The 21,842-nt window shown below is 39.5% G+C and overlaps 1 protein-coding gene across 14 annotated transcripts; it reads right to left on the bottom strand.

The window, feature by feature from the left end:
- Positions 1–244: 244 nt before the first annotated feature.
- On the bottom strand, positions 245–21,605 carry LOC18427878 (Single hybrid motif superfamily protein). Of its 14 annotated transcripts, none has more exons than XM_088859935.1 (7): positions 21,349–21,604; positions 21,231–21,279; positions 21,008–21,131; positions 14,566–14,636; positions 14,404–14,476; positions 6,358–6,454; positions 839–1,201 (listed from the first exon to the last, which is right to left on the bottom strand). In XM_088859935.1, exons 1-6 carry the CDS (start codon positions 21,500–21,502, stop codon positions 6,371–6,373), a joined length of 555 nt encoding a protein of 184 aa, XP_088716061.1. In that variant the 5' UTR covers positions 21,503–21,604; the 3' UTR covers positions 839–1,201; positions 6,358–6,370. The 14 variants fall into 14 exon arrangements, with proteins under 14 accessions (XP_020519108.1, XP_020519109.1, XP_020519111.1 ...); XM_088859936.1 differs by having other exon boundaries at positions 21,231–21,264; positions 21,349–21,529; XM_088859940.1 differs by having other exon boundaries at positions 21,008–21,156; positions 21,231–21,264; positions 21,349–21,513.
- Positions 21,606–21,842: the final 237 nt, after the last annotated feature.

Here is a 21,842-nt window from a genome sequence, read left to right on the forward strand (position 1 = left end):
AAATTGCATGATATGATAAAATTTGGAGGTGCACCTTAATTGGATTGTTTAAGGTTGCAACCTAGAAACCACACCCTTCTAACAAATAAATACAAAGACTCAAACCATATCTGCTTGGAGTTGCAACTTTATCAAGTGCTTTATAACAAATCAATATAACGCAACAAATAGGTAGGTTGTTAGCTGGATCGGTTTCCCTTATCAACCAAAAAAAAATTGAAGAAGAAGAAGAAGGGGATCAATATGCAGTACAGCCAAACTCAAGTGATGCTTTAGATATCTTGGAACATTAGCGAAATTAAGACAGACCTTCAGCCACTCTTTTACCAAAACCCGACTTACAATTTTCTTATTTGGTATGAAGTTTGTACACCCTTATAAGGATTTCAGTTTGTTCATGAGTAAATGTGAAATTGTGGTTGCTTTTGTCTATGCCATGTAAATCAACTCAAGTTAGAAATCAGAACTGATGACAGTGCTCTTATAGAAATCAGAAATTCCAACTCACAAAGTCTCCAATCTCCTTTATGTTGAACATTAACACGTCTGAACTTGCTGATGCCAATGTTGGGCTGCATGAGAGACCATGAAACCAACCATCTACAATCATGTATTGAAGCAAAGAACTTCGAAACAAGCATTTGTAAATTGGCATGTTTCAATTATTCTCATATTTCCACCAATACTAAACTAGATATGTAATCGATCAAAATCCACATTGGCCCATAATCCATTTTTCAAGTTTATCTAGAAGTAATCTTTCATAGTTATTCTTCTATTAAGACTCGAAGGAGGAATCATCCACCTAGCAGCCCTGGATATGGTATAAGTATACATCAAACAAATCAACCATCCATCATGTGAGCTTTGCTTACATTATCAAGTATTTGAAAACACAAAATTCAGGTTTCATGACATGCATGTTTGCTTTTACCTTGATCACCAAGAGAAAAGATTAAAAGTATCAACGAAATAAAACATCCAATAAATCTCATCTGGCACACAGACATCCAATAAATCTCATCTGGCACACAGTCCTAAGCAATCATTTACATCAGATAATCATGAACGAAGCTCCTGGAGAAAATCAGGAAAGACCTCTCAGCTTCTTGTATTCTTCTCTGTTAAGTAAAATACTTTTGGATTTAAGCCAATCTGCTGGTTTTGGCATTATGATTGCTAAATATCCTTCTCTAGATGCCTGCAAAACCAAAGAAAGGTGAAATCCGAAGAATATGACCTATCTCTACCATTCCTCTACCAACTCAAGAAATTTAATCTTCAAAAAATGTTCATTTACAATGAATACAAAAAGGGGGAAACTGTCTATTGACAGAGATCAAGCTGAATGAGGAGAACTGCCAAGGCAGTAAGATTTGAGACATTCCAACCTTACTTTTTATTGTATATATTGAAACATATATATCAGCCATAGACACTCAAATACCCACACGTGCATGCACACAAGAAGACATGCAAGTCCACACACAAAATAATATATCACATCAATCCATGATTCCATCACTTCCTATTGTTCTTGAGCATCATGAGCATTTGATCCATGGCTAATCATGCTAGACTCATTCAATCTCTTAAATGAATATAGCATAACAGGTGACAGGCTAAATATGTCCCCACAGATCTGACAGGATGGTAATGAAATTAGTGCCACCTTTGAACAATAGATCATAGGCCAAACACATTACAACGTAGTGTCGTTAGCCCTCAGAAATGCCCTTCAAAGGTTGACCTACATAAATGGGTCCCATACAAATTCAAAGAAGGCAGGTACTTGTGTGCGATCGGGTGGTGGTATGGGTTGATGATAATGGCATTTGGGTTGATGATAAGGTAGGGTTCCCATAACCCTGTGGAATAACGCATTTGGCCTCTATCACATCCCTCTAGCTACCTTCCAGACTTGGTTCCTTGCAACATGTTTTATCACTTATTCTACCAAGTTCTAGGTGCAACAGATATGGAGTACTGCTATGACTCCATCCTTAAGTAAAATTCTCAACTAACTATGCCTCAAGCGATTATAACTGGACTTTCCATAATAAATCCTAACCTTAGCCACTTAGCCTCCTCACTGGTGGGTTCCAAGGCAATTATGTCCAATCCTTTGGATATACAAGTTTATATCTTGGTATCCAAAAAATACACTCTCATTGGGAGTGGAGATTCATATGCTAGTAATCATGGATTCATCAGAATCCTATTTCCAAAATACATCATTGTACCTTCTAATATAGCGAATCAACCACATTATGTAGGTCAAGGTCTATAGTTCCTTTGAAATATGTCAGGACCCTATAGACCGCCTCCCACTGCTCTTAACCTGAGTTATTGGAATATCTACCTAAGTAGTATCGAGGGAATCACACAATGTCTGTAAAATAAAAAATCTACAAAAGACTTGTACAATATTTCATTTCACCTTGGGAAAACCCCCACTAACTCCAAATAACAATAGAATTACAATAATCTTCATCAACAACTACGCCCTTATAAACCGAGCATAACTTCATACAATTCAAATGAAATAAAATATAACAAAATAAAGACTAGTTACAATGTGCATGTACTTAAAGTATCCAATGGGAAGCCAATTTCATAATAACCACTATGCGAATCACTGCAACGATATAATTACAACCCTTGACTATCACTCACTCTTAATAATGCAAGAACGATCCGGTTTTTACCTAAATCTCGAGAAGAAAATAAATCTTACCAACACATGACATAGTTTTCATACTCATATAAATCCCAAAAACAACTTAAGATTGGGCATAGGACCAAGTGAAACAAATGGAGAGAATTCGGACCTAAAACGGGCTCGAAATGCTATAGTTTCGGCCCTAGGGTTTGGTTCAAAGGTGCGAACCTCTATGGGACCAAAAGGACTAAGTTTAGTGCATGGAGCTAAGGGAGAGCTTACTGTTATGCTTCTAATTTAGCATTCCAACAACATATAAGTCTCAACAGTTTGCACAAAATAGCATGAAAACTTTATCATTAAAACAATGTGAAAGCCCTTATTTCTCTTACACTAAACCACTACAAAAAATAAACTCATGAGAGAGAGTTGCTTACTGTTGTGGTGAAATTCCAACAGCATTTGATTGGCATAACAGCAGGCAAACAAGGATTGAGAGGTGCGTGATGAAGTTGTAGACACTATACTTCAACATGGGAGAAGAACAGTCGTGAGTCTATTTCGAATCTTAGAAATGGTATCGCAAAGGGGGTCATGAGAATTTCCAGCAACATTTCTTAGACATAGCAGCAGCCAAAACTTGGCTCAACAGCAGCCATCATACAATGGATGGTGCGTGATGAAGCTTAGAGCACAAGGCCTTCATCATGAACATAGGCTTAGCAAAAATCTAAAGGGTTGGCTACACAAAATAATATCTTTGAAGTGGGTTAGAGAAAACTCAAGGAGTGGGGAATGAGGCCCTTTTGGAGAAGAGATACGAGTTCAAAGATGAAGAACTAACAAAAAATGAGCCAAGGGGAAGGGGTCCCATCTATAGATTTTTCATGTGAGGTTCACATCTTAGATTAGATTTCAACCACCCATATAGTGATCCAAGGGTTGAGAGCGGCTAAAGACCTAGCCTATTCAATCACCATTGATAGCTATCACATGGACGGTGATAAATGAGTAAACCCTTATCACCATACCTAAATAACACCTCCACAACATTTCCAACAATATCACGTGTGCCCTTTAACCCTATGGGAATGTTTATTGTTGAATGTTTATTATCAAAAAAAAAAAAAATTCAAAATCAATGAATCTCTACCATTCATCTTTTAATCACAACCATCAATAAATCTCCACTATTCATCTTTTAATCACTAAATCACAACCGTCAATAAAATATCTCACGTCAAAACAAAAGAGGGGGTGGCGTGCCACCCATTAGGTTCATTAATGTGAACCTTCCTTCACAGTTAAGCTAAGTATAAGATCACTTTCAAAAGGGGGACATGACATCATCCTTCATACCAATAAGAAACCTCCAGTTCAAATTCTAAAAAGATAATCCAATCAAATAATTAGGAGATAAAATAATTTACGAAAATGTGAAATCTCTACATTCCCACGTGTGAAATCACACATATCATCACCACACATGTGCCTTTAAACACATTATACATAATAAGGTTATGTGTCATATCCAAACAAGGGTCCTATTTCTAGTCCATAGTTGTTGGAAACGCCTGGGAACCTGAATCGTTTTAGGAACCAGAATCGCGGAATCGCCACCGGCTAGAAGATTCTTGTATTAGGAATCGTTGTCCGTACAATAGGAATTGAGGCGAACGAGATTCCTAGTTTTTGAGAACCGTGTTTCGATTGAAATAGATCCAAGTTTCATCCACATATGGAATCAAGATTCCATCCTCCTAAGAATCGAGATTCCCATCCCCTTGGAATCAACACTCCAAGAGTCAAGATTCATTAATATATGGAATCGAGTTTCGGGCATCTATGGAATAAGTTTCTGACATATGTGGAACAGAGATATGTTGCTATTTCGAATCGTGATTCTAACATATTTGGAATCAAGTTTTTGAAATATAGAGATCAGAGATCCATGCCAGTTTGAGATCGAGATTTACAATAATATGGATTATGGAATGCTTTGACGACCCCTAACAGGAATCGAGATTTCGTTTTTATGGAGAAGGCCAACCCAAGCACATCTTGAGCCTTATCAATTTTACAACCTATGTTGGATGATCACAAGGTGTCCCAAATTATAAAGTGATTGAGTTGATTATTGAACTTGTGGTCATTATATAAAAAAGATAAGTATTTCTAAATTGTGATTTTGATTTCATTATTATAAAGACAAAATAGGATTATGTCTACGCCATGGTTTTACTTTTAATTGTATATGTTGTATTTACCAGTTATATTTTAAATTTTAAGTAAAAGCCATCTAGGGTGGCACAAGTAAAATAATGAAAACCTGCAACCACTAGAAGCATTCAAAGAAAGATTTCTACCTTTAGGAAGTGCACAACCATCATAGACATTGGACATTATGTACTTTGAATTGGGTTTTTTTTTTTTTTGATACTTTAAATTTATTTATTTATTAATCAAGATTTAATCCTCGTTGGAATCCAAATTCAATGTATTTGGAAAAGTTTACCCACAGTTAATGGGTTCAAGTTTCTAGAGATGTGTTGGATCGAGATTTTGAAATTAAGGAATCAAGTTTCCTTGGTTACAATAAATAGTTTCTAAAGATGTGCTGAATCGAGATTCCGAAATTAAGGAATTGAGTTTCCTTGGTTCTGAAAAATGGTTTCTAAAACTGTGTTGAATCAAGATTCCGAAATTAAGGAATCGAGCTTCATTGGTTCCGAAAAACGACGCATTGGCCATTGGTGTGCCACACACCACATGTGCAGGCATCTTTAATTGGAATTAGCACACAAAACATTTTTCAAAGCATTTTCCTTTGAAAATAAAATTCCCAAAAAATTATTTAAAATTATGATAAAACATTTTTCATCATTTCTTATAAAACATTAAGGTCGGGTTATATGGTACTCCACTGGGCTAGACCAGGAAACCCAATCCAATTTCTCAGATCAACCCAATAGGCTCCTATGCATCACATACTTCTGTCGGGACATGAGTGAGCCTATCAAAGTTAACTAATAGTTGGATGGACTCCAAGGTTTTTCAATGGATTTAAACGTGCCCCCCAAGGACATGCACTCTTGTAAATGCAGGGGTCCTCTCTTAGCACGAGTGCACAGTTCTGATAGGTGGATCTTACCTTATCAAAACGGCTTCCCAAAATGCTCACCTGTGCACACGCTGTGAGCAAGCTACATGTGTAAGGGTTTTGTCCTCGTACAGCCAGCTATGCTCACACACACACAAAATTGCCTACGAACAAGTTGTGAGCAAGTTACATGTGTAAGGGTTTTGAGCTTAGTCTTCATAGAGCCCAGCTATGCTCACACACACAACACACGCACGCATGCATGCATGCACGCACATACACACACGCACAAATATATATATATATATATATCACAAATCGGGGTCCACTAATCCCCAAACCCTGGCTCACACGACATGAGGCGAACCTAGCCATCCTAAAAGACGCACAGCATCAAAACCGACCTAGCCTTACACAATCCTAGTTCTTATACTTTAGAAAGTTATCAATAGAAATCTCCAAAGTATTCATTTAACACTTCGAATTGTTGGTTGTTTTGAGGTATCACCGCAGTTAATTATACATCACAGTGGACATAAACTCCCATATAATTGGAACCAAATCCGAGGGATCTGGAGGTACAAGAAAAGCTCACTTTCTTCAATGTGTTAAATACCCCCATCTTGGTAAAGTTCCGAGGTCCAAATGGGTCTTGGCGAGTACACTCCTTGAGTTGCAAACTCACGAGTCTCCTACAAAAGCACAGTCACAAAAATACTAATGTCTTTACAACCAATATTATATCATTAAACATCGATTGGAGACAGGCTTCTCTCTCTCACTACAAAATTATCCTTCAATCGGTATAACACCATTAAAATTCGATTGGAAATAGAATTTTGGCATTAATAAATATCTTTCCCCCTCATTTCAAAATACATACAATAAGCAAATACATCTCTCTTTCATTTCACAATACATCCAATCAGTAATAACAACTAAAATACTTCGATTGGGTAAAAGATCAAGGAATTTACTCGAATTGTTCAATAAGTGATTCAAGCAAGAATCCTGAAAATTCCTACATAAAAGGATATTAAAATTTGGTTCTAGACCTTACCAGATAAACATAGGAAGACGAAAATCATACATCTGACAGTGAGCATATTTCCTTTATAATGGAAGACATCCATGTATAAAGCTAAATCCATCATTCACTTTCATGATGCCGATATGCCCATGGGATGATCATCCACAAATCTTAGATAATACAGAGAGAGAGAAGAGAGACTATATGCTAAAAACGAGAGAGAAAGCTCCATGTTAACTCATTAGAAAATTCATAAAGAAAGTGAGAGGGAGATCTCTTCCCTGAGAGAGAAAAACAGTTATGAATCCATACCATTCCAAAATAAGGGGGAATGATGGGGTTTATGTAAAAAGATCGACGGGATAACACCTCATACTAAATATGTCCTTGACACATGAAATAGGAAGATGGCATACTTATTTAACATACACATCATAATGGATGTGTCAAGGAGCCAACACAAATGAATAATAACCTGCCACATCATAGGGCAACAATAAAAGAGAAGCCCCAAATAACAGGTCAAATAAAAAGAAGCAAAAAAGAAGGAGTGGTCCTCTTGGGCCATGCTATGAAAATGGTCCACAAAACGTAAACATGAAATTGTTGTTTTGAAACACTTTAAGAAAAGCTAACACTCCTATCATTCGGCATCCTTAAGAAAGAATGAAGTTATCGACCAATGAATATTGGGGAGTCATAGCTGATATGAAGGGCACAAGTACAGCTATCTAGACAATCAAAAGTCACAGATCTATCATCATATCGTCTAACAAAGAGGAACTTTTTTTTTTGGGAATGTTCACTTGTATAAGGTAAAAAGAGATATGCAAAACAATCAGGCGACCCATTAACAGGCACCCTATACAAAAACCCCAAATGGGTAGAAAAAATGCTTCACAGCAAGGAAAAAAATACAATGAGAAGGAGACTTGGAAGGAGAAAAGAAACCCAAAAGCCTAAGTCCCCAAGTTGGAATTGGATTGGGCTCCCTCGCTAGCCAAAGTGTTGTCTGCAGTGTTGGCCTCCCTTTAAATGTGGTTCCATGAGACTCTTAAACCCTTGCAAGTGTGTGATATCTCATCGAAGATGTTGTTGAGTCTCCACGAGCAGGAAGTGAGATTGGAGGCCCATGCAATGACATTCTTAGAGTCCCCTTCAACAACTAGCTCGGGATTCCAAATGGGATTAAACTTGCGCAGGCCCTCCGAAAAGGAAAGGGCCTCAGAAAACGTTGAGTCAACAATGCCAATTGGTTGAGGGAAAGATGACAAAGTGCTGCCGTCATTGATCTAAAGAGGCCCCATATACCGGAGGGTCCAGGGTTGCCAAGGGAGCAACAATCAAAGTTCAGCTTCGTGGAGCCTAATTCCTGCAGTCTCCAGAGAGAGGCCCAAGAGATCCTAAGGGTTCTCAAAACCAATAGGGACTGCTAAATGCCAATTGCTGTGGAGATCAGAGCAAGAGAGGCCTTTGAATAAACTATGGTTTTTGGCCCAAAAGGAGACAAAATTCCAAACTTTTTCAGTCCTGGTGGCAACAATAGTTCTCTCGCCCCCGAAAGTTCTACTGTTTCTTTCTATCCAAATCACCCAAATGGTGGTGGCTACTGAGGCTTTCCAAAGTATTCTACCTGCCTTGGGCCAAGGAGTGGAGAGAAAGACCATGAAAACGTGTGGTACCGATTGTCACATCCACCCAAGACCACTCGAATAATTGAAGTAGATCAGTCCATAAAGTGGAACTTCCCTAGTTCTTTAGGTTTCCTCTTCTGTTTATGTAGTAGGTTCCTACATGTTGTGAATGAGAATCACGCCGTAAAAACTTCGTCATTGTAAACATCAAACAACAATTTGACTTTCCAATTTGAAGTTTAATCCAAGTAAACATTTTTCCAACTCCTCCATCACAATTGTTTGAGTCAGTTTCTACTGGGCCATATTGATGCCACAATCAACACACGAGACCATATAATTCCTAAGCAATCTTAATGGTTTACAGCAAATCTTAAGCCCTGGAATGGCGCCAAAATACCATGGTGCGACATGCCAACCATGGATAGTCTTCCTGGAACAGCCAAGGACATCTGAGATGCTGTTAAATAGAAATAATCAAAAAATTTGCCAATTGCGAATAAGTTGACAAGAAGCATGTCAAATAGTATGGTACACTCAGAAATATGGGGGAGGAGTTGAGACATTATGTGCCTCTATCAAACTTGCCCATTGAGGTTGCGGCCAAGTCTGTGAAGCAAACTGAGGAGCATAACATCATCGAGTTACTTATTGGGTTAAATGAACGACTCTTTGACAGTGAAGGGTCAAACTTTGGCTGAGAAACTACCAGCAACAGTTATCGTATTCACTTCACTTTGGATTTAATATCTTCAATGAAGTCAAGATGACTATGTGGGCCTATTATGGATCTTCTTTAGTCTTATCCAATCATTTTGACAGTGAAGGGTCAGACTTTGGCTGAGAAACTACCAGCAAGAGTTATCGTATTCACTTCACTTTGGATTTAATATCTTCAATGAAGTCAAGATGACTATGCCCATTTGGATCTTCTTTCGTCTTATCCAATCCGTTCGGTTGAACCGATTGGTTCTTTCAAGCAAATTATTTAATCCTCATCAAATGAAGACCACAACGTACAATTGTAGTTTCGCCTTTTGGTCTGTGGATGACATTGTCCTCAATAAGGACAATGGGGTGCACATTCGTACTCAAGTTATATGAGCATCAGACGTTGGATATTTGTGGCTTAGTGATCGGGGCCTCGTTTTCTTGGCAAGAGAAAACCTTCTCTCAAACAACTGCGCAGGGTGCACGCGGGGGATGTATTTTAGGTGTATGCGTGTGCTCCTCTTTATGTGGATAGGAACCAACAACAAGAGAGATTTTTCGACGAAAATATGTTTAAGGCGCTTACCTCGCCGTTTGCGGATTCGCGGATAGACCCAGGCAGACGCCCTCTTAGAACAATCACGAAGCCCTCCGGCTATTTGCCAGCACGGTTTGGATAAGAACTCTCCTCAAACTTTAATGCGTCGTCTCGTCTCTTTTTCTTACTTCCGAACATGCAATGTGCACTCGAAAATACCCCTCTGTATTGGTTCACTTGAACAATGATTGGCTGGCAAAGGAAAGAATGTGGGGAAAAGTAAAGACAGGAACCTCTCTACCCACGCAAACGCTATGGGCTTCGGCGATTAGAGCAGCTAAAGAATTGGAACTCTCTTGATTACCGACTCAGGAAAACTCCACCCGAGTGAGCAAGGGGGAGAGCGTATGCATCTCTCACAACTCGGCTTGACTGTACGGAGAGGAAGTTAGAGTGGTGGTCTGAGAGTTGGAATTCTTAAGATAGCTCTGAAAGATATCGAATCGAGCATATGGCAAATATCGAGATGAAAGGAGTAAAGCGCTGTGAGAGAGAGATGGGACCGCAGGTCTACTGTGGTTCCGAGTTACTAGATGAAGCAAAGAGAGAGACACGGAAAGAGAGACGGGTTCGTAGGTACTGTGGCTCTGAAACCTATCACGCGATGAAGGCGAGACAGGTGTAGAGAGAGAGACGGGAGTGCAGGTCTGCTACGGTTCCGAGTTACTAGGTGAAGCAAAGAGAGAGAGAGAGACGCGGAAAGAGAGACGGGGTCGCAGGTGCTGCGGCTCCAAAACCTATCACGTGATGAAGGCGAGAAAGGCGTAGAGAAAGAGAGACGGGACTGCAGGTCTGTTGCGGTTCCGAATTACTAGGCGAAGGAAAGAGAGAGACACGGAAAGAGAGACGGGGTCGCAGGTGTTGCGACTCCAAACCTATCACGCGATGAAGGCGAGAAAGGCGTAGAGAGAGAGAGAGAGACAAGACCGCACGTCTGCTGCAGTTCCAAGTTACTACGCAAGGCGGAAGAGAGAAAGACGTCGAAAGAGAGACGGGGTCGTAGGTGTTGTGGCTTCGAAACTTATCACGCAATGAAAACAGAGAAAGGGTGCAGAGAGAAAGGCATGACAGTAGGTCTGCTACAAGTCACTGTTGGTGCACGTTAGCCGTGGGTAGGCTAAGGTACCTGGGCTAAGGGTAACTTCTCTCTCTCTAAAAGTTTTCTCTCTCCTCTCCACTGGATCCAAGAATTAGAAGCAAAGTCCAGCTAATGCCTCAATCTCATTAACGAATAATTCATCCCTTTAACAATTGACCTAAGCTTGTTTATATAAAGAACCCACCAAACAAGGATGGATGCTCAAAACTAAGCCAAATTATAATTAAAAGAAATTACAATAAAATCCCGAATTTAGGACTTTTTCGAGTACTTGTGGCAGTGATATGGATGATCCATCATCATAGACTTGATGCTTGCTTGATTCTGAACATTTTGATGTCTTTTGATCGTCTTGAGATGGACTTTTTCCTAAAGGTATAAATCCGGCTAGGTTGCGATCTTTGGTCGTCAATGCAATGCGATTCATGGTGTTCTGAATCTGCATTTTGATTGCAAATTAAAGAGGAGACTGTCACAATCGCTTTGCACCAAGTTTTGTCCGATTTGGTTCTTGCTTGAAGTATTTATGGAGGTCACCGAAAAAGGGGATTCCGGTGACCGGGAAAATCTTTGCCATCTTCAACCTTGGAATTTGCACTATCCGACCTTCAATTGAGTGCAAAAGCTTGTACTAGTTTGTAGCCCTTCGTGACACGATCGCATCGGACCCGATTTTGTGATGATCCGATACACGGATCTCAAGTTATCGCTTCACAAAGCTTGGGATGTCTTTATTGAAAACTCTGATTTTCATGGTTTCGGGCTCATCTTCACTCTAGAAAATATTTGGTTCTAGGTCACGTCATGACACGCGCCATATGTCAAAATGATCAAGTCGTCGAGACTTAGCTTGTGTCCGAATTTGAGCTTGTTCCAATTCCAAACGCGCGACCAATGGGTTCTTGAAGATCATCCCGAGATGTGAAAACACAGTCCCAAGATTAGAAACTGGTTTGATGAGATCGCACCATAATAGTGTAAAACCTACCCTTTTGTGGTAATTTGGGCCCAAAACGTTCCTATGAGGTCCGATTGAGCCCAAATTTGGTCCTTCGGGGTTTTTCGACGTTCTGAATGCAATGGCGGTGGTCTGGTATTATTTTGAAGCCCTTGCATAGGGCTGTAATTATAAAGTCCCTTTTCAACGTGATAGAAACTGATATTGAGAACCGAATTTCATTTTGATCGTGTCAAATCTTATCGGAATGTGACGAAACTTTGCGAGTGTCCTTCGGGCATCCCAAACTACCCTTTTCATGACTTTCAAAGCCATTCTAGCTCTTTTTCCAAGGTTGCCCAGTTTTAGGCTTATTTTACAGTGTTTCCATGGTCTGACAGTGTCTTGGGTACTGGCAGGATCAAGTTGTTACTGGCTCTCTCCTTATGTGATTTGAGAATACAAGTACATAAAAACTGACGTACAACACTTAGGTCACCAAAATATTTTCTGGACATTGAGGTGGCAAAGTCTACACAAGGAGTTTCTATCTCTCCAACAAATATGCACCCGTTCTGCTCATCAAAAGTCCCGGATGGAAGACTGTGTTGTTCCCAAAAGCAGTCTAGGAACTAGCTGCTTCACATCAAGGTGACAGGATTCAAACCTTTTGCCCTTTGTGTACCCAAAACAAATGTGCTGACCAGACTGCACTACACCACTTCTCAACCACCCTGCCCCCACCACCCGATCGACGAACACGAAGCAAAACCCACCCTGCTTTTGGCTTTACTGTCTTTTCTTTGAGATAGGCTTCAAGAGTGAAGCAAAGCACACACACACAACATAGCAAGCTGCTTGGCTTTCCTCGACATAGCCAGAGGTGTGGAGAGGCGGTGGGGCCTACAGTTCAAAGGATTCGAACATGTGGCTACAAACCGTGGGGTTGGGGTAGGAAAATAAATAATGATTAGGATAGCAGACACAAAACTATGAAACTTGGGTGTGGGTCTTTTATTTTATATTTCTAATTTACAAAATTAGGACTTTCACTTACACACAAGCTTTTTTTTTGGAACTTTCAATTACACAAGTTTTTCATCAAGCCTATTGCTTCTGCAATATAACCCAGTTTCAAACAAGATGGTGATAGGGAAACTTTGGAACACCCTAGAGGATATTAGGCGCTATCGGAGATTGATGGGAAGACTTACATATGTTATGATCGCCAGACCCAAAATGACGTATGAAGTTACTATTAAGAGCAATTTATTCAGGCACCTCGATCCATGGATATGATAGATTCATAATCGAAACATGCTCCTGGTAGAAGGCATTCATTCATCTGTCACTGAGTTCTAGCCTAGATGTTGCTGGACATTCATATTCCATTAGGCTAGTTGTTTGGTTGGCAGGTTGTAGATCACAATTTTTAGACGCCTTTTAGTGGCAACCTTTTAGATGGAAGAGTGAGATGCACAATATAGTTCTGCAATAACAACATGCAAAGTCATCTGGATTGGACTGCTATTTTGGCACATGATACATGGAGTCCACAGGCCACTTCTAAGTACTGTGAAAACCAAGTTGTGATTCATAGACCCACTGACCCAGTATTTTTGTGAGTGATCTAAATATATTCAGATGGACTACCATTATACACAATAAAAATGAATGAGTTCAGCGGATAGGCTTGCAATAATATTCAACAGGGCATGTGAAAAAAGGTCACATTCCAAGCATAATTAGTGAGTTGGGCATGTCTAACATTATTCATCATGGATAATTGTGGCAAAGTTTTATGTTGGCTGCCTACCTAACACAAACCACCTCCTTTACCCGGGCTTGGTCTAACATTGATGCATAAAATTTATGGGAGCGCATGTGTATGTTGGTACTTTGGCTGTGTACTTATGGATATTATAATGCAACTCTTGAGTTGTCTATATTTGTAACAACTATTGTCCTTTTTCTATTCAACAATATATTGTACTCTTAGGATTGTATTAAATCTACAAGCATATTGGACATGGAACAAAATATAAATATTCATGAAAGGATCTATAAGTTCCATGTTCTCTCAGAAAACTTTGGAGACTGATCTTCTTCTTCCATATTTCCAAGCAATAAAGTCAACAATACTTCCAAACATAACAGTTCAAATATAATACATGGGATCGCCTCAAATATCTCCAGTTGGCTGTCTGGGGGTCTGCACCAAAGATTGGTAAATGTACCCACTGACACATTTAAAGATTCCTTAGAGGCAAAAGGATATACTAAAAAATATGCAATGGATTATTAAGCCTGCAAGGAAGAATGTCTAATAGGGAGGCATATTCGATTCAAAATATTTAGAAAATTGAGCAAGAATTGCAATGTGAATATTCATATCTTCAACATCAACTAATTATGTCATTAGGTCAATATTATAAAATAACATTCCTCTTCTAAAAAGTTCCAAGCAAAACGAATATAAGAAAGAAATAATCCTCTAAAACTCCAAGCTCTAATAAAAATAGAACTCGACCAAGACGAAATATACAAGATTTTGGATAGACTCCAAAAACAGTGCATGCTGCATTAGCCTATATTTAATCTTTCAACAAAGTTAAAAAGATGGTGTACATACAGAGCTGTTGAGTAATCCAGGTTCCTTAATTAGCCTATTATTTACTTCGAGAAGAGACCCCTTTATACAGCACCTGCAAGATCACCTACAAACTTATTTTTCCTATAAATTCATAACATGAATGACGACATGCATTTAGAGGTTTGAACAGCAAGAACCAACCTTGCAATGTAAATATTATCACTAGCGTAAACTTTGCATAAAGCTGAGTTGGGCTCCAGAAGTTGTGCATTCTACATGCCAAGAATACTTGAATCAGTAAGAAGAACCCAGAACCTTAAAATATGATGAACTCAATTACAGGCAGTAGCTACACATTTTGACCATCACATCAATCACCACAATCTTGGAAATCACCCATTATATGTCACTTCATACCTTCTCAAACAATAAGTACCCATCAAGCAGCAAACCAGATCAGTTCAGTTGTCCACAGAAATAAAAGCAATCATTAATTTTTTGAAGGCCTTAACCTCAAATCTTTGTCTCAAGTTTCATTCCTACGTAACCTTGTCAAAAAAAAAAAAAAGACTTGTCTACACCCTGTAGGATAACTCCATTGTCATTAATAATATCTACAACATAAATCCAATGCAGAAAACCATTATTGCAAGTTAAACCCCAATGCAGCCCAGAATACCTGTTTTAACATTCTACTGCTTAAAATTTCAAAAATCCTAAATTTTATTACGTACTGATAAAATAACAAAATCATAAAAGATATCAACCTTGAAAGTGCTCCAATAATCCTCACAAGAAAATCATCAACAACATATGAATGAGATAACGGTGGAATGATGTATTCCACAGAACAATGCCTTCAAGATTGTCTGAGAGATTTATCAAAGAAAGAAATACCTCATGCACAGAATCCTTTGCATAAAAGCAAGAATAAGGGAACGATCACATTCCTCACACTTCCTATCAACTGAAATGGAATATCTATTGTTAATTATGGTGTACCAGTTAATGTGTGCTTGAAAAAGAAGATGATTTCCTCTAATCTTTTTAGAAGATAGATATTGATGTATATGTTTTCAGAAAATCTAGGGCGTCAGCATCAAAGAGGACCTCCACATCCAAACCTCTCAATATCATTAGACTCAGTGAATTATTTGGATTGCGATGAAAGGAATAAGTCAAATGATCATATTAATAGAGAATCTTTATCTGTTCTACAGCACTCTGAAATTACACCTGCATCTGCAAAGACAAAAGTTTACCTAGTCCTTTTTATTAGTTTATGCATGTTCAATTATTAGGACTGAGCCAAATAGGAGGGTTTATAGTGCTCCTACAACTGGCGCTCACAATGTTTCATTTAAACAATTTGTAACCTACGACAAGTTAACGACAGGACAGCCAATATAGGTCTATTCTAGCATCATATTAGGAAAAAACTCCCTACAAATGTTTTTAGACTAATTAACAGTGTTTTATTAAAGTAAAACTGAGTTGATTCTGTCCCCTATACAGAAATTTCTAGGTCAGTTTGCACAAAAAAAAAAAAAACAGCATCAGTGTCCTGGCTGAGTTGAACTTGATACAAAATTTTGGTCACAATGCCCACCATAGCTAAAGCATCAGCATCTGCAGGGGCCTCCCTACACACGTGTTTGAAGTCACTTCGTAGGGACCTTGTCGCTGCAAAAATGTGTTTGAAAAATGAAATCCAATCTCCAGGGATATGGGGAGGATCTTGTGGCCCAGGAGATGGCTTTCTGTGCGTCTTCTTCCACTAAAAGAGAGTGAACCCAGCAAAGGCCAAACAATCTGAATCCTAATAAGGCACAGCCACATATGCATGGGAAAATGGGGAGTTACTACCCCTATCGGGGTCATAATGAAAGCAAGGTCTGAGATGAGCTATCTCGAATGGACCTGAATGACTGAGTAAACAGCCATTGAAGCTTAATAATAATGCCCAACTCCAAAGAGACACATAAGTCGATCTCAGGAATGCCAAGGACAAAGATACAATTTCACTTGAAGTATTCACAGGCCCAACACCTTATATTCTTTCAGATTCGGGGGCCAAAAAACCACAAAAGCATTGGTGCAACCCACTACTGCTTTAGTAGGGTTGGCAATTGGGTCCGATGGACCCACTGGCCGCCTGACCCAACTGGTCAACCTGACCAGGGTCCAATTGAAACCGTGGATCAGTCAGGGTCCAAATAACATGGACCTAACTTGGGTGGATTTGGGACCGAGTCCAAGACGGACCATAGAGAGACAGGTCGGATCCGGACCAATATCAACCTGACCGACTCAACCCAATATTTTTATGCAATATTATGAATACATGTTGTATATAGAACATATGCAACACTATTTCTATATTATTAGAATATTTAAATTAAAATTTTTATTTTTCTTTTATCTAGACCTGGACCTGATCCAACCAAGTAGGTAAGGTCCGGGTTGGATCTGGTCAACTAGGACCTAGTTGGGTTGGGATCAACCCAGTGATCAAAGCTGGCCCATTAACAACCCTACCCTTCGACATGAGACTCCTTGCTTTTTGAAATTCCTAGCATTTGGCTGAGCCAGATAGACCAAAACGTGGCCTCTATCATTGTCAACCAAAAAACAAAACCCAACAAAGGGCAAAGGGGGCTTAAAAATGCCACAAATTTTTGTTGAACTGCTTGAGGAGTCACTCATCCCCAACCAAAATGCTATAAAGTGGAATAAATGGTCGATGCTTTCAAGCAACACCGTTTAATATGGATAAATCCCACCTTTAAATATTTTCAATCACAAGAACTCTCTTTGTAAGACCAGCCACATGAAGGCCTAGATGTTCGGTAGAGCAAGGGAAAACCAAGCTCTTGATGAGATGCGTATGCTATTCATATCCTGGTTAGCTTCAGAAATAGCCATGGAAAAAGCGACCTCTGAGAAATAACCCGACAAAGCAAGGACCCAAGATCATCCTATCAGTCCCTATTCTTGGAATCTCTTGATCTAAGAAATTCCTCTTGAAACTGGGGGACCAAACTAATTGGGCACCAATTTCTTCATGCAATAGGCCAACATAGAGTCTTGGGACCTAGAAATGGAGAATAAACTTGGGAATCGAGATTCTATGGTAACGTTCCTGAGACAAAGGTCCTTTCATAACTATTTTTTTCATTGTCTTCACCAAAAAACAGATGTTACCCAGCCATCCCTTTCCAGGCACCTGAAGCCAATGCACTTTCATGCCCTATGTGTGACCAACCCGAACCATCTAAAATATAACTTTATTGGATTACCAACTGCCACAAATGCCTTCATGGTTAGCGAACTGCCACCACGCTTGCCTAAGGCAGTGTTACAATCCGTTGGGTTTCTAATACCTAGCCCACCACCTCTTTTTGATACTCCCATGTAACAAAATGGAGCTTTTATGAACCCCCAGACCTGACTACAGAAAACTTCTCATTAGTCTCTCAAGACTCATGACCACACCATGGTGCATTTTAAAGAGAGACATATGGAAGACGAGGATGTTAGATACCATAGATTTGATTAAGGTAACAGAAACCTAAACTTAAACTTGTGAACAACTTCAAACTGCTTGACTACAGCATCCTATTGAGCTTTGCAAGGCTTACCAATGCAGAATAGGAGGCCTGAATACTTACTAGAAAGGAACTCTATGCCACACGCCAGTCTCTTACCCAACTCCAAAACAACTTATGGCTCGACACAAACTTCTACTAGTATTCACCCTGTTGATCTTGAGACCAATCGCAACTTTGAAGCACTCAAGCATACCCATAGTTCATCAACTTGTTTAGGGCTCGCCTTGCAAAAGACGACTGTATTTATGTACTATGGAATTTGGGCACATGCCTCGAGGATTATCTAAACCCTTGGAAAAGATTGTTGTTGAAAAGGTTAAGATAGATTTACTAAATATCTCCGCCATGGTGGTGAATAAGGGGAAAGAGGATCACCTTGGGAAGGCCACTCAAAGAGAGGAAGAAGAAGCTTTGGGATTCCACCGACCAGGACCAAAGACCAAGGGAAGGGGAGGAGATACAACCCCTAATCCAGGTCCTCCATTTAGTACTGAAACCCATTCATGAAGAACATTATGTCGACTATATCCCAATTGACATGGCTCTAAGTATTTCCCCAATCAACTCCAAGAACAAGAAGAGCGGTATTTGTTTGGTGTCAGTTATGGAATCATTCATCAGTTATGGAATCATTCATAAGTTATCAAAGATCCATCAAGAAATTGAGGCTTGAACAAAAAAACCTTGCATTTTGGATATAATTTTGTGAGAGCTATTCCACAAGCAGATTGGCCTAAAACCTTCCAGTTCCTCCATGCCCTCCTGCTTAGGTACCAAAGCTAGGAGATTGGCATTGAGCCCTCTATCGATGATCCCTCTGTGGAAGAATTCTGAGAAAAAGACTAAGATATTAGGGGCAAGGGTGTCCAAGAACTTACAAAGCAATAGAGAAGCCTTTTGGGCTAATGGCCTTATCTTAACCCAGTTTGGCCACTGCACTGTGGATCTCTACTTCTGTGAAAGGCCACACCAGCCACTCTGCCTTCTCTCCAGGTAGGGCATGTAGTAACAGATTAGTAGTGCTCAGCCTAGGCTGGCTAGGGGTGGAGGAAAGTCTCTCAAGAACCTAGTCATGACCCTACTGATGTCCAATGGCTACTCATACACTTTGCCTTCTCCTTAATCTAGGTGATAACATTAGCTTTCCTCTAGCATTTTTGCAAATCTTATGAAGGAAATTCATGTTTCTACCATCTTCTCTAAGACAACGAATCGCAGAACCATGTTACTATTATATATCACTTTTTGCTCAAGAAGTTTCCCGTACTCCACCTTAGGCCTCTACCCTCTAATCCCTTTCTACGTGTGAGTCCCTAGTTTCTACTTAGGGATCCAAATCATTGATTTCCTGCAAAACTGCCTCTTTTTAACTCAGAAATTTTCCCCAAGACTAGTGACTACAGAGTTTGAGATTGTTCCTCAACAATTTTAACTTACTGCTAAGTTCCCACCCAGCCATATACTTAAAAGGATGACCATTCTAGAAGGACAAGCTGGGGTTGCTCAGCATGATCAAGCTACAAACTAGAAAGTTATGGGGCCGTTTGAGACCGGCTGGGTATGTATCAAGGAGGATGAGGGTGTGATCCTAAATGGGCTTAGGGAGGGATCTAGTGCGAACATTCAGTAATATCTCCTCCCCTTCAGGGATAAATATATCATCAGCATCATCATCACAGAGGCCTTTTCACAACTAATTGGGATCGGTTATACGAATCTTGGTCCGCCATTCTGCTCTATCAAGAGCTTTCAAGGATATATATATATATATATATATATATGGTGGGGCTCATTGCAACAATAGGCCAGGTGTGAGAAGTACCATGAAGGGGAAGGTATATATATATATATCCGGTGGGGCTCATTGGAACAATAGGCCAGGTGTGAGAAGCACCATGAAGGGGAAGGTCCACTAGGCTACTTCTAAAGATAAAGTCACAATGCAGCCATGCTGGCTATAAGGCATTTCTGGAGAATATCATAAAGGCAGCTATGAAGGTGGACCTTCATGATGTTACTAAAGAAGAGGGGCCTGCCACCTTGAGAAGCATCTGGTCGTTTGAACTTCCATGGTGGAAGAAGAAGGACAAGAGAGAACAAGAAAAAGGAGAAGCCTCTTCTCACAGGTGATATTGCAAGAGAGATTATTAAGTTCTCTCTTGCTGTTACCTTTACTTTTACTTTGCCTAATTCCATTGCTTCAGATAGCTTGGCTGCTGTCTCTAGGTGGACCTTCATACTCAAAGGCCAGGATTATGTCATCAATATTACCTTCAGCTATTTCTAAACTCTCTATATCCTCTGAATCAGCTGAGCAGTAGGAATTCACGCCGAGTTTGGTGTGGCTTGTTCACTTTGGTATTCTTCCATTTTGCTCTAATGGGGTCAAACACAACAGCTAGGGAAGGGATCGGGCAGTTGGGGAAAGATGGATAGAGGGGGAGATTCATGTCTAGAAACAGGAGACCTGATTGTTGAGGAAGGAAGAAGGGTATTAAACAAATACAATTAACCAAATAAAGCATATAGATGCATGGACTGGGAACTTTGCTTTTCAAGGTTAAAAAAGTAAAATCGTGCATAAGAAATGGGTTAGGATGACACAAGCTTCTCTACATTGATATGTTCTCTATATTGGTCACCCGGAAAGACACCACAGGAAACTATAGAGGCTAAAGCAATGTAATAAATCACTCCCTTTTTAATTTCATCACCACAATCAGGAGATCTCAAAACTCAAGCAAATACTCACATTATACATTTGCGATCTTTATTTATATATCTTTTCTAGTTATTAGAAACTATTAGAGTTAAACGAAAAACAAATCTTAAATTAAGAGTAAAACTGCATGGCCAAGCACAAAACAATCATCGCATGATAAAAATTGTGAGTCGGCAATTTTTCAAAATCAACAGTCACTTGAAAACCAATCATGCCAATATTAAAAAAAGTTCCTTACAAAGGGATTTACATTTTAGTTTTTATAATTACACAAACAGGAAATAATCAAAAGCTCCAATGTAGCACATACCTTCTTACGCTTTCCTGTTACTTTGATTTCGCTTCGATCAGACTTGCCAACATTGAAATCGACTGAAGTCACTCCTCCTTCCGAGAGGGAGGCATGAGTCGGAGCCAATCCAATGACACACAACCTGAAAAACCATGTGAAAAAGAGGACTGAAATTTACCGTCGTTGTATGAACCATAGGAAATATTAACTCGAAATCAAAAGGAATATATCCGCTACCCACCCATTGGCATGACGATAGATGTACTGATCGTGCCCTGGCTTGAGAAAATCTACCAATTTGCAGATGACGTAAGATTCCAAACAAGAAAAGCAAAAGGGAGAGGGATAGAGAGAGGTACCGGCGATGAAGTAGTGGACATAGTTGGAGTCGACAGCGGAAGGGGGAGGAGAGAGAATGAGAAGATTGGGATCTGGAAGAAGCAAACGCCTCAACTCTACTTCTGAATCTTCTTCGAGTGTTGGAGAAGGGGGAGGCACTGCGGCGTCAGTCATAATTTATCAGTGAGGAGATTCAGGATCAACGGCATAAATAAGTACCCGGTTTCTATGTGGCCAAGCCCGCATATGTAGAAATGCGGGTCTCTTCATAAACCTATTATGAGATGGATTTTACGATTTAATTTTTAAGGACATGTAATCTCCATCATGAATATGAAAAATAAATAAATTTTAAAAACTAGAAATAATAACTCTAGTAAGTAAACATTTGGACCGTTAGTTTCCATTGTGTTTAGATGGAACACCTACTTTCATCCATCTTTAACTTGGATGCTTTACACTTAAATAAAACCCTACAACGGATGATTACTTGTGTTATAGTTATTTACTTGAT

Source organism: Amborella trichopoda, chromosome 2 (genome assembly GCF_054954075.1).
Source record: "Amborella trichopoda isolate Santa Cruz 75 chromosome 2, AtrichopodaSantaCruz75HAP2 v2.0, whole genome shotgun sequence".
In the NCBI taxonomy this organism is placed as follows: Eukaryota; Viridiplantae; Streptophyta; class Magnoliopsida; order Amborellales; family Amborellaceae; genus Amborella; species Amborella trichopoda.

Excerpts from the sequence above, each read along its gene's own strand:
- LOC18427878 (XM_020663446.2), bottom strand. The coding sequence starts at position 21,502 with ATGACTGACGCCGCAGTGCCTCCCCCTTCTCCAACACTCGAAGAAGAT. Across the intron at positions 21,132-21,230 it reads ATCTATCGTCATGCCAATGG|GTTGTGTGTCATTGGATTGG; the intron begins GTGGGTAGCGGA and ends ATGGTTTTTCAG. Across the intron at positions 573-14,403 it reads CTGGATTACTCAACAGCTCT|CCCAACATTGGCATCAGCAA; the intron begins GTATGTACACCA and ends TCTCTCATGCAG.